We start from the raw sequence: 13,071 nt of genomic DNA, 5'->3' as shown, positions 1-13,071 counted from the left end.
GACCACCTGCTGGCCCATCACTGTTAACTGTCATGTCACCAGTTCTGAATCCAAACTATTTCTTAGATTGTCAGTGTTGGAAAGAAAGCCTGGACTTGTATTCTTGTGATAATTTGTTGTTACGAATTGGCGAATTTTGATTTTTCAAAGGCGAGTCCTGTGATCACTTAATTGTGTATAGTACAGTGGCTGCTCCGGTATTTGTTTCTATCAGGGCTCTAAGTATAATTTTTGCTAGATGCTCAAATATTTTATTCATAAAGTATGAAAAGATTAAGTCCAGAAAATCGAGTTTCTCCTTTCTAGCCTATAGCTTATTTTGAAGACCAACTATTTTTTTGTCATACTGCATCTTTTATTACTTAAAATAATTACATTAAGACCAACTATTTTTTCATTTTGTTTTGTAGGTTTAAATGATTATGATAGTATTCTGTGCTATTATACATGTTGTCTTTTTATCTTTTTTTAAAAAAAGTATATGGTTAAAATAGAGCAAATTATTACAGTGGTAAAGAATTTATTTTGATAAGATTAAAAAGAGATGAAGAGACAGGGAGGGGAAGAAGCATGGGTGAATGAGACATGTGCTTTCAGTGATTTTATTAAGTACAAAGAGAAGTCTTTGGTAAGAAATTATGTTTGGTAGGACTTGAAATTTGATAGGGAAAACGTTGTGCTTTAAAACATTTAAGTAACTTCACATAAGATTCACATTAATTTTTATAATGTACACATCAGGAAGTCAGGGTTAGTATATATTCCCATTTCATGAAGAGCATGAGGTAGAGCGTGGTTGTTCTAAGTTACCCTGGGCCATTCACATTTTCTCATGGAATTTACAAAGACAACAGTAATATGTATCCTCTTTCATGCTACTGAATACTTCATGGATGTCCACATTACAGTAGATGAGCATTTATGATTTGCTGCGATGTGCTCCTTTTTCTAGGCAAAGGGTGGAGGTTATGAAAGTGAAGATGCCTATCAAAATGCAGAATTAGTTTTTCTGGATATCCACAATATTCACGTTATGAGAGAATCATTACGAAAACTTAAGGAGATCGTTTATCCCAACATTGAGGAAACTCACTGGCTATCTAACTTGGAGTCTACTCACTGGCTAGAACATATTAAGGTGGGTTTATGTTACTGTTCTTAGACAAGGATCTTCTCTACCTTTTTTTCTATATTGGCTCTTTCTGTATAATTGAAATCAATATAAAGATACCTTTCTAAAGAGTGAAAAAAGTTGATAACTAATTGATAATTAGAACTACTTCTAAATTTTGATGTTTGAATGAGTTAGTTTCCTGTATTGTGTAATTTGGGTCCATTTCTTTCCCTCTTAATCAGAATTGTACTCTGTCTTCAGATCTTGGTTTATATTTCATTTCTTCTATAAAGTCTTCCCAGATATATCCATTCTATTTTCTCTGAACTCCTCCCTTTACTTTTTTCTTCCTATTTGCTTTATTTTGCCAGCCAACGTATCTTGCTAACTAATGGAAACCAGGCCTGGAGAAACCATTTCTTTTTTGTCCCCTCAGGAGCCAAGGCAGTACTAGCTGTGTAAATTTGTGTATGCAATAAATGCTTCACAATTATAATGTTAAAATTATTCCGATCAGTGAAATAAGGTAGTTGAATGAAGAATGTCATTTGAATACTAAATCATTTTAAGAGTTCTATGTGAGTACTAATGCTGAATATGCTAATTTAGTGACAGAAGCATGAAACTTTGATTTCAGTTAATATAGTTATTTCAGATTTCTGATCGTCTAAACATAACAAAATATAGAATTATATAATCACATATTAATATATATTATGAAGAATAGGAAATACAGTTTTTCATGTTATAAAAGAACAGACTTGTACTCATATTAAAAATGTCTAAAATTCAGACAGAATTGAAGGGGCCAGATTGAATTTGAAAAATATAATTACAGGCTATTATTGTTTGTTTGTCTTTTAGAAGCCTAGAAATGTAAATACAGCAAGGATTAAACACTGCTCAGTCAAGCAGCGTGTTCATGTGACCCATCTATGAAATCGTATGGTGTGCAAGTTATAAAACCGTACACTTGATTTAGAACTGAAATAAATTGCTATGTTTGCTTCTAAAAATTCCAGGTTATTTCATTAGCAGGCACAACATTCTCTTTAAAAAGTTGACTATAACAGAAACAAGTTTCCCTGAAAGTATAAGACATATAATTTGACTGGATTACTTCTTCCTCCCCCAGTCCTCACACTCCCAAAGCTTACTTGTTTGCTTTCTTCAGATCCGTGCTCAAATATCATCTCAGAGGGTCCTTTTCCCACCACTCCATACAAAATAACAGTTCTACCAGCATTCCCTACATGCTGTGTGGGGCTTGTTCACTTACTGCCATCTGCCATACTGTTTATGCCCATGTTTATTTTTGTCTGGCTGGCCTCCCCCAAGTCGAATGTAAACATCAAGCAGGTACTTTGTTCTCTTCACTACTCTATCTCCAGCAATGTGCAGGGCAGTTTGTTTTCTGTTTCCTGTGTTCCTTTCTTCCTCTCTTGTTGAATATCTTTGTGGTTTGATGGTTCTCTCTAGTGTTAAGGTTTGATTTCTCATTTGTGTATTGGTCCTAAAATATTTTAATACTTTCCTGTGTTTTCATGATGGTAGTTATCGTTCTTTCACTTCCAGAACTTCTTTAAGCATTTCTTGTAAAGTTGGTCCAGTGGAGATAAATTCGCCTAGTTTTTGCTTACCTGGGACTATTTCTTCTTCATTTCTGAACGATAGCTTTGCTGAGCTGTGACTGGCAGTTTTTGTTTTTTTTTTCTTTCTGCACTTTTCACATTTATTTAGACCATTCTCTTTTGGCTTAAGGTTTCTCTTGAGAACCAGATATTAATCTCACGGACATTCTCTTATATGTGACTTGACACGTCTACTGTTTTTAGGATTTTTAGTCTTTGACTTTTGACAAAATATAATACGTCTCAGAGAGAATCTTTTGGGGTTGAATCTATTTGGGGACCTTTTGAATTTCCTGAATTTAGATGAATACGTCTCTCCCAAGATTTGAGAAGTTTAGGGCTATTATTTCCTGAAAGAGCATTTCTGTGCCTTTTACTGTCTTTTCTCCTGGAATTCCCATGTGGATCTTTTTCCACTTAATGGTCTGATAGGTTGGTAGGCTTTTTTCATTCTTTTTTCTGTGAGGGTGTTGGGAAAGTCATGGTGTATTTTCTTATGTTTTTCTATGCAAAAACACGTCATGACTTTTCCGATTGGGTTATTTCAAAAGACCTATTCTCAAGTTTACAAATTAATTTCTTCTTGATCAGTTCTGTTATTGAAGCTCTCAGTCACATTTTTAATTTTTTCATTGTAGTTTTTTAGCTCTAGGATTTCTATTTGGTTCTCTTTTTGTGATATCTATCTCTGCTGAATATCATATTCAGATTATGTATTGTTTTCCTAATGTTGTGGAATCCTCTATGTTCTCTTGTGTCTTTTATTTATTTATTTATTTTTCCTTAAGCATAGCAAAGTCAGGAGTTTATTGAAGGAGAAGGAAGTGAAAACAGCTCCCAAGAAGAAGGGAAGTGTCCTGGAAAATGGATTGTGAGGAATAACTGGGGTGGGGGGTTTTTATCTGGGTTAGAGGGACCTTGTTAGGTTTGTCCTAGGTGGGACTCACACATGCATTGCCCTCCTGGTGGGGAGGCGCACATGCTGGATGGGTCCAGTTATTCTCTTAATTTTGGAGTGGATACAAAGGTCAGGAGATTCTTTGTCTAGAGGCTTTGGGCCATAAAAACCATTATCTTTTCCTCTTCCCAAAATGCTGGGACCTGGAAAGAAGTCTTTATTTTAGAGTTAGGTCATGCTGCCTAGGTCAGTCACTGAGGCAACTGCTGCAAGAAGTCTTTCCTGAGCAAGCTGCTAAAATAGCTGAGCTGCTTTGTCTCCATCTAAAAACTTAGCCATTTTGTGTTTTTTTTTTTTGGACCTATACCCTTACTACATTTTTAGGATCCCTGCCTCGTACCCCTTTCCTCCTCTGCAGAGGAATCCTTAACTCCTAGTAGGGGGCATAAAGGTCGAAGACCATTCTGACTCCTTACTGCTGAAATTGAGCCATGCTGGGGTGAGGAGACAGCAGTTAAGGATCCTCTACCAGAGCTCTATCTAGAGGCAGGTGCCAGGAATTGTAATAGGTGTTCACTGGAGGCTTTCTCCCAACCGCTGTTTGTAGTTTGATGGATTCTAAGTGAGAAGAACAATTCACTACAATAATGATATAATAAACAAAGAAATTTAGCTATTTCTATTGCATACAACACTTAAAGATAACAACCAAAATTGTACTGATGACATCATACCAGTACAATTAGCTTTAGAACATTCATCAACAAAACTTTAATTTTATCAAATTTTGTAACTCTGAGACCCTTCCACTATAATTCAAATCTTCCACAACATGCTTAAGACTTTTCCTTTTGGTCCCCTCTTTTTCTTTATGTTAGCCATTTTTCCTAGACAAAAAAATGTACCATGCAAAATTTCTTCTATAGTAAAACCTTTCTTTCCTTTTTTACCAAAAATACACTTCACAGTCGTAACCTTTTTATGTCACCTTTTCCTGTTTGCTATTATTTTCCCTTGTTTTTGTTCTTGTGAGCATACTTTTATAAACAACTTTAACCTCTGATTTAGACAGAAAAACAAACAAACAAAAAACCTTAATTCTTATTTGTCACTTTAAAGGTTACCTGAGGCTTGTCCAGTAACATTGCCAGATGTCCAAGGGGAGCCACTGGGGTCTCGGGCCCCATCAGTTCTCAATTTCAGAGGCTAGCATGGACTCAGAAATCCCAAGCTCCCTTCAGAACTCTTGGCATTCCCATCTCTAGTGACCAACTGCACAGTGGGGACAAGGCCCAGTAGGGGGAACATGAGTCATGGGCATTGTCCAGTGCCCAGGCTGCCCACATGGGAAACATTTTGTCTCTCTGAGCTGAGTTTTCTTATAATTATTTGAATTCCTTGCCAGGCACTTCATAGGTTTCCTTCTCTTTGGGGTCTAATGCTGGAGAATTACTGTGTTCATTTGGTGGTGTTATTTTACCTTTTTTTAAAAAAATTTTCTCTTGTCCCTGTGTTTATCTTTATGCATCTGTCAGAATAGTTATTCTACTGATTTGATAGGATGATTGTCAAGGTGGAAAACTTTGTCACGTAGTTGTGAGACAGGAGTTAGATTCCATTTATAGGTAGATAGGGCAGGGGGCCCTGAGAAGAGAGCCACTTTGTGGCTCCTCACAATTCTCTCAGTCACCATATTCCTTTTCCCTTAGAGATACACATCTTGTTCTTAAAGAATTCATGACCCTTTACAATGGGACTTAGTTAGAAAAGACTAAAAGGCCCAAAGGACATAGTCCAGGACAGCAGATAATGTGAAAGCATGACCATAGAGACCAGAATGGGGCCAGGCACTTTCTGATGGCTGGGGACATCTCTAACTGGGATGAATTCCAAGGTATGGATTACCAGGCCTTCAAAGTTAATTGAGAAAATTACTTTTTCCAAATTAACAACCTCTGAACAAATTATCTCCAACTAGCCATTATTATGTAGGATCTCATTCTCACAACTATGAGACTACCCTAAGACATAGCATAACCTTTAGGACATGTGGTCTCTTACCATGAGGAGATCGTGTGCACAAATTCCTCCCAGATGGAATATATACCTGGAACCCAAACCTTGCAGTGGCAACCCATTTTCTGGAACCAGTCCCTTCTTCTGACGAGCGTGGTTTCCCTTCCCACTCCTTCAGTAAACTCCCCGCTTTGTTACATCTACTCTGTGTGTCCATGTCTCTAATTATCCCTGAGTGTGGGACAAGAACCCGTGTCTTGCTGCGAGTGGTGGGTCTGATCACCCTTGTGCCTCTGCCTTCCTTGCGTCACTTGGGCCCTAGGATGTTGGTTGGGTACGGTGTACGTTTAAAAATTAAGAGTGTACGTTATTTTAGATACTGGTTAAATCAATATACTGTATTATTACTGGGTTGTCAGAACAGCCATGACATATTTTTGCATAGGAAAAAAAAATCACAACTTTTTCTTTTTTTTTGGTAGAGGTTTTTGCTATAGGGCACATGCGCTAGCCAGAAATACAGAGAGAGACAGAGAGACAGAAAGCAAGAAATCACTCCCCGGGGGGATGGCCACATTGCACTCACTTCTCCTCTTGTGATCTTGGGCATGCACGCACATGTGCCCAGTATGAGTTTAAGCCACCAGGTCCAGGATTCAAACTGCAGTCGACTACATGGGAGTGCAGTGACATAGCCATTATGCCAACTGCTGGTCCCTCCCAAATAATCACAACTTTTCTGACAACCCAATAATTTGATGAGAATTGTCATGCATATTGTTACAGAAAAGTAGCTTACTCTGTAGACGATGCTTGCTTGTATGCTCTGTGACTTGTATTAAAAATTTTCCATTGAGGGAACCAGCAGTTAGCATAATGGCTATGTCGCTGGACTCCCACGTAGTCGACCGCGGTTCATGTCCCGGACCCAGTGGCTTAAAACTCACACCGGGTGCGTGTGCATGCATGCCCAAGATCCAAAGAGGAGAATGGAGGAGAAGGGATTGCGGCGTGACCATCCCCCCTGGGGGGTGATTTCTCGCTTTCTGTCTCTATGTCTCTCTCTGTCTGTCCGGTGAGCGCATGCGCCCTATAGCGAAAACCTCTCCAAAAAAAAATATTTTTTCCATTAAAACAATGAGATCAAGAATATAGAATATATTGCTTTCAGGTACTTATTTTAATTTGGTTACGTAAACATTTTAAATAATAGGAAGATAAGGCTTCAGTTGACATATGATTTATTTTTATTTAAATGATATTGGAATATTTGATGATCTCTTTAGAAATTATTCTTAGAGAAATCTTACTCATAGTGTTGATTTATTTAGTATTCAAAGGTACCTCTCATCTGTATATTTTATTGTGCAAATTTATAGGCATCTACATATATGAGAATTTTGTAGTTTTTTTTTTTTTTTTTGAGAGATTTTCACTGTAGGGCATGTGCGCTCGCCAGACAGACAGAGAGAGACATAGAGACAGAAAGCGAGAAATCACCCCCCAGGGGGGATGGTCACGCCGCAATCCCTTCTCCTCCATTCTCCTCTCGGGATCTTGGGCACGCACGCACACGCGCCCGGGGTGAGTTTTAAGCCACCGGGTCCAGGACACGAACCACGGTCGACTACGTGGGCATCCAGCGACATAGCCATTACGCTAACTGCTGGTTCCCGAGAATTTTGTAGTTTTAAAAGCAAACTTTATGTATTTTCTACCATGTACAAAAATTCTTGATAGGCAGGGCCAGAAAGATGTTTTTTCTCCCCATGTTACTAGACAGTCATCCTAATCAAAACTGTATTAATAAATTTTGAAGAAGGCTGTATTTAAAAATTTCGTTTAAAAAATGTTTTCCAGAGTGCCTGGAGGTGGCATGATGGTTAAGGTGCTGGACTCCCACATGGCCAACCATGGTTTGAGTCTCAAACCTGGCCGTCTTGCTTTCTCACTCTCTCTTTCTCTTTCTCTGGTCAAATTAAGAAAGAAAAAAGAAAAGAAACAATTATTTTAAAAAAAAAATGTTTTCCAGCTTATTCTTGCAGGGGCTCTTAGGATTGCTGACAAGGTAGAGTCAGGGAAGACGTCTGTGGTAGTACATTGCAGTGATGGTTGGGATCGTACAGCTCAGCTCACTTCCCTCGCCATGCTCATGTTGGATGGATACTATCGAACCATCCGAGGATTCGAAGTCCTTGTGGAGAAAGAATGGCTAAGCTTTGGACATCGTTTTCAACTAGTGAGTAAAATACCTTGACTCCCGATATATAGCATGCATCTTATTGAAGTCATGTGAAAATTATCCTTTTTATTCATAAGATACTTAACAGTGATCATTTATCTAGAGGGATAAAATTCTCCTGAGAACTTTCTTGTGGGCTTTGAAAAATATTAGGCTGTCCTAATGTGATTCTGCAGTCTAGAGCCAGGGCTAACTATTCATCTGGCATCTGATCTGATTTTCTTCTGTGATCTCTACCAGGAAATGTCAGGCATGGGACCAGCAGTTAGCATAATGGCTATGTTGCTGAACTCCCATGTAGCCGACTGTGGTTGAGTCCCAGGCGCGTGTGCGTGCGTGCCCAAGATCTCGAGAGGAGAATGGAGGAAAAGGGATTGCAGCCTGCCATCCCCACTGGGGGGTGATTTCTCGCTTTCTGTCTCTCTGTCTCTTTCTGTCTTTCTGGCGAGCATATGTGCTCTATAGCTAAAAACCTCTCCCAAAAAACAGAATTATGACTGCTTGGGCAAATCAGCCCTTTAAATTTTTGAAAGTAGCTAGGAGCAGCAGATGGCGTAATGGTTATATCGCTGAACTCCATAGTTGACTGTGGTTTGAATTCTGGACCTGGTGGATTAAAACTCACACTGGGCAAATGTGCATGTGTACCCAAAGTCCGGAGAGAGAATGGAGGAGAAGGGATTGCGGCGTGGCCATTCCCCCATTGAGGGGGGGTGGTGGTGATTTCTCACTTTCTGTCTCTGTCTCTCTCTGTCTCTCTGGTGAGCCCATGTGATCTATAGCAAAAATCTCTTAAAAAAAAAAAAAAGAAGAAAAAAAAGCCATGTACCCCATATCAGTTCTTTAGACTGAATGTCCTTTTCTTCTGTCTTTTCTCATTTCCTCACTATCCCAGTTGTCTCCTGAACTTTGCTCGTGGCTTTGCAAGTGTGATACCCAGAGCTAACCACGGTTCCTTAAATAGAGGAATGGGGGATATTATGCCCACTTTAAAAGATTTTGCACTTTCGCCTTTGTTTTTTTGTTACATCATGCTTTGGGTTCATGGAGCTTTTGATTAAAGTGGTTTGTGGTTTTTAGCTTTTCTCTGTGAAACATGCAATTTGGAATCAGAAAACTTGGGAACAGTAGCCTTGTGGGCCTCTGTCTTCTAATGTGTTGTCCATATTATGTTTCTTGTAATCATAGAATTTAGAGAGAAATAGGCGTATTTTCCCAGGGTGAGCAAATACCTGGGTGGGATTGAGCGATGAGTAGAGCAAGAGTGGAGTTTAAAGAGGGTTGGATTTAGAGAATCATAGAGGGGAACCAGATTGCCAGAGACCTCAAAGTCATTTAGGGCTTGGCTTCTGAGCAGGCATTTTTCTTGATTAGCTGAAAGATTTTTTGAAAGGTGTTTGCTTAGATGCTGTCTCGAATGCTAACTTTTATTATCCAATAGTTGCCAGGGTATATTTGTAGTATTTGTAAATAACTAGAAAGGAACATTTAGTCTGCTCTTATAAGCTTTTAACTGTTAAATAAAACTGGGCATCTGGAATGTTTATTCAGATGTCTCACATTTTTTAAACAGCTATACAATGTACTCATCATAAAAAGACCATTTAAAACAAATTTTTATTTCAAAGAAGGAGGTTTTAGTCTGCCTAAGCTGCATATTCATATTAATGTAACCAAAAATAATAAGCATTTTAGGCTGCTTGAAGTTGCTATGGAGTCCTAAATTGCTAATTCCAGGTACTTACTGTATTTATTTTCCTAATTATTAATATATTCTTTTTTTTCACTTGTTAGTGTGTGTGTGTTTGCTAGAGATAGAGAGAGGATCCCTAATGGAGTGTGACGGTTATGCCACAGCCTTTTTCCTCCATGTCTCTGTCCCTTCAGGATTTGGAGCATGAATGCATGTTGTTTAAGCCACCAGGGCCAGGACTCCAACCATTGTTGGCCATGTGATATTTGGCTCTCTCAGGGGGTTGACCATGCCACAGTCTCTTCTGCTCCATCTTCCTCCCAGGGTCTTGGGCATACATGCACACGTCTGGTGTGACTTAAGCTACCAGGTGTCGGACTTGAATTGCAGTCAGCCATGTGGGAGTCTAGCAATGTAGCTTCTCTGCCATCTGCTGGCCTCAATATATATCTGTTCTGATTGAAGTCTATGGGGAAAACTCAAAAGAAAAGCACAGAATGTTTTACTACTCTTTCCTGGGAATTCTTTGATACTATGCCAAAACTTGACAAATGGTAATTTCTTAAAGGTTAGTTGTGACACAGGCATTCCTCACTTAACAATCAAGTTCTGTACCTAAGACTGGGTTGTGAAGTGGATTGGTCAATGAGAAGAGCTTTAAGGCAGACATCTTGTGGTATGTTGTGGCACCATAGAGTATGTCTTCTTAAATAGCTATCATGTGATACCACATTAGAATCATGTAATTCTACCCATACAGAAAACATATAGTAGGTAAATGCCAGAAAGTGACAAGACACACCACAATGATATAAATCCAGCATAATTGTTTTTACTTATTCTGAATACTGCTAGAAATGCACAATGAAGTACAAATTTATAAATGAAGTATGTAGTCTTCCATGATTATGAACACTTCTACAGTGAATACTAAATGACTGCAAGAATGAGACAAAGGCAGAGAAAGGGATTCCTAAAATGCATACAGATTGTAAAAGAACTGGTGTAAGTCTGAGCATTTGTTAAATAGGCAGGTCCTTAAGCAAGGAATGGCTATATTGAAACAAAAACCAAATTAATGAGTTTTATTTGTTTGTTTGTTCTATTCAATTCCATTGATCTTTCTTCACTCTATTTTATCTATATTTTACCCAAGAATAATTTTATAACACTACATATTATTTGGGAAATACTGGCTTACTGAGTTATATAGATCTTCTAATGCATTTTAATATACAGTTAGTGTAAAATCACATTTATTAATATCATCACTTATTTTTATCATTAAAAAATCTTCAGACTTTTTGTGGTTGGTGGCTTAAAGTTTCCTAAAAATCTAACTCTTACTCAACACCTTGACTTTTATCAATGGCAACAAATACTTGCAGTGGTTTTCCTTAAAGTGATATACTTAATCTTTACATTTTGCAAATAAAGTCTGTTAAATATTCAAATCTTATCAATCATGGTTTATATCTGTTTTTCTTTCACATAAAAATGTTCCTTAATAAAGTGCTATTTACCATCCTACTTCAGCATGCAACAGAAGCACATTCTTTGTATTTACCATTTTATCACTCAGGATATTAACAAGTATACTCAAGGGAGAAGATTTTATGAAATTAATCATTCTTACTGCTTTGTCAAGGACAGTGGTTTCAAGGAAATTGACTTTGCTTTCTTTAGCTGCAAGTGCTTGTCTGGGCAGACTGCAGTAACTGTAGTGCGGTGTGGTACTGCTGCCTTGCCTGATTCCTGCTAGGGCACCAGAAGGCTTTTCCTTCTCACTTTCGGTTCATTAGGGCAATTGCCAACACACTGAAAAAAGGCATGTAATGCCATAGATTTGACTTCATGGTCTTTGGACATCTGTGCACCACACATTCAGAATCTCTGCTTAGGGAAATGGAGTAGGATTTCGTTTTAATCATCGGGGTCAGAGATCTTCAGAGGAAGCCCTGAGAAACTGGGTGGGTGACTGCATGCTTGAAGGGAGGGTGAGAGCAAGCATTTTTTAACAGGTTTTCAAAAATTTGTGCTAATATGTTTCCTTCTGATGAAGAAACATTAGAGCTAAGATGGGACGAGGACTGGCCAAGGTATTAGAAGGGTGCTTCTTGAGGTCACGGAACAAGCAGTTGTTCTCTGTATCAGAGAGAGTCGAATCTCCAGGTCAGACATCTGGGCTCTGAGGTCTGACTGTTCCTGTCCTTCATTATGAATTTCTCAGAGTTTCATTTATTAATTAAACAAAGTGTTAATTCTCATTATAAGCATCTCATGTCAGAAGAAAATCTCGCGCTCTGTACTTCAAAATTAGTAGAGATTCTGCTTGGTAAGATTATGGAAAGATTTCTTTAAAAAAATCGTAAATACTGACCATATGTTAATTTTATTTAAAATAAAATTATTTCTATTAAAAAAAATGAAACATCAGGGTCAGCGGGTGACATAGGGGTTAAGGTGCTGGACTCACACACAGACAACCATGAATCGAGTCCCTGACCTGGTAGCTTGAAAATCAATCACGCTGGGCATGTGTGCATGCATGCCCAAAATCACAGTTTTGGATTGTGGTACCATTTTCATTGTACTGTCTCTCTGGCAACTGCACACACCTTATGACAAAAACTAAGAAAAAAAGAAACATCTACAAAACTCATCTAATATTTTATTCTCTGTGTTTCAGAGAGTTGGCCATGGAGATAAGAACCATGCAGATGCAGACAGATCACCTGTTTTTCTTCAGTTCATTGACTGTGTCTGGCAAATGACAAGACAGGTAAGTTATCTGGAATATTCATTCTTACATCTCTTCTTTCAAAGCTGCCCATTCATAGTTCGGAGATTTGGAGTTATGTAAAATGGAAATTCTTACAAGATCTCCAGGTTATAGAGTTAATTTTCATCATCACTTTATAAATTAAAAGTTATTGGAAATAGTACTAAACATTGACAGTTTGATTCCATTATCATTTCAACATGTGGCCTTAATAATAATGAGAGGATTCCCCCTGTGTTTTGAACAAATGGTGTTAAGCAACAATATGCATACTCAGAAGACCTTCTATACATCTAAGGGAGTTACTAGGTAACTCAAAATAAGATCCTATTTTAAGGAATTTTAATTATTTTTAAGGGAAAAACATATTTAGAAATTATAGTAAGGCAGGTATAGATTGTTATTTTTGGTTTTGGGCATGGAGAGGGCTATTGGTTTTTATACCTTTTAACAATTTTGCAACAAATGGATTTAAGTATTAATACAAATAGATTTAATCTTTTGGAGAGATACCACAGGAGAACAAAAAACATGGGGCATATTATGGGAACACTTTGCTGATGAGGCAAGTTGTTGTTGTCTTAAAAATATAATTTTGCGGAACCAGCAGTTGGCGTAATGGCTATCTCGCTGGACTCCCATGTAGTCAACCATGGTTCAAGTCCCAGACCCGGTGGCTTAAACTCACACTGGGC

At 38.1% G+C, this 13,071-nt stretch overlaps 1 protein-coding gene across 6 annotated transcripts in view; it reads left to right on the top strand.

Moving 5' to 3' along the window:
- The window catches only part of MTMR2 (myotubularin related protein 2), a 98,664-nt gene that overhangs the window by 78,242 nt on the left and 7,351 nt on the right, over nt 1-13,071 (top strand). For 5 of the 6 annotated variants that reach the window (XM_006162587.3, XM_006162585.3, XM_006162586.3 and 2 more), the window contains 3 exons: nt 953-1,138; nt 7,692-7,898; nt 12,284-12,376. In XM_006162587.3, the coding sequence (XP_006162649.1) occupies nt 953-1,138; nt 7,692-7,898; nt 12,284-12,376 (486 nt within the window). The remainder of the gene's footprint in view (nt 1-952; nt 1,139-7,691; nt 7,899-12,283; nt 12,377-13,071) is intronic. The other variant, XM_027766010.1, reaches the window with a different exon arrangement.

The sequence above is a fragment of the Tupaia chinensis genome, unplaced genomic scaffold, assembly GCF_000334495.1.
Source record: "Tupaia chinensis unplaced genomic scaffold, TupChi_1.0 Scaffold140218_1, whole genome shotgun sequence".
In the NCBI taxonomy this organism is placed as follows: Eukaryota; Metazoa; Chordata; class Mammalia; order Scandentia; family Tupaiidae; genus Tupaia; species Tupaia belangeri.
The sequence above is the reverse complement of the archived record's forward strand: the minus strand, read 5'-3'. Positions and strand labels throughout refer to the sequence as shown.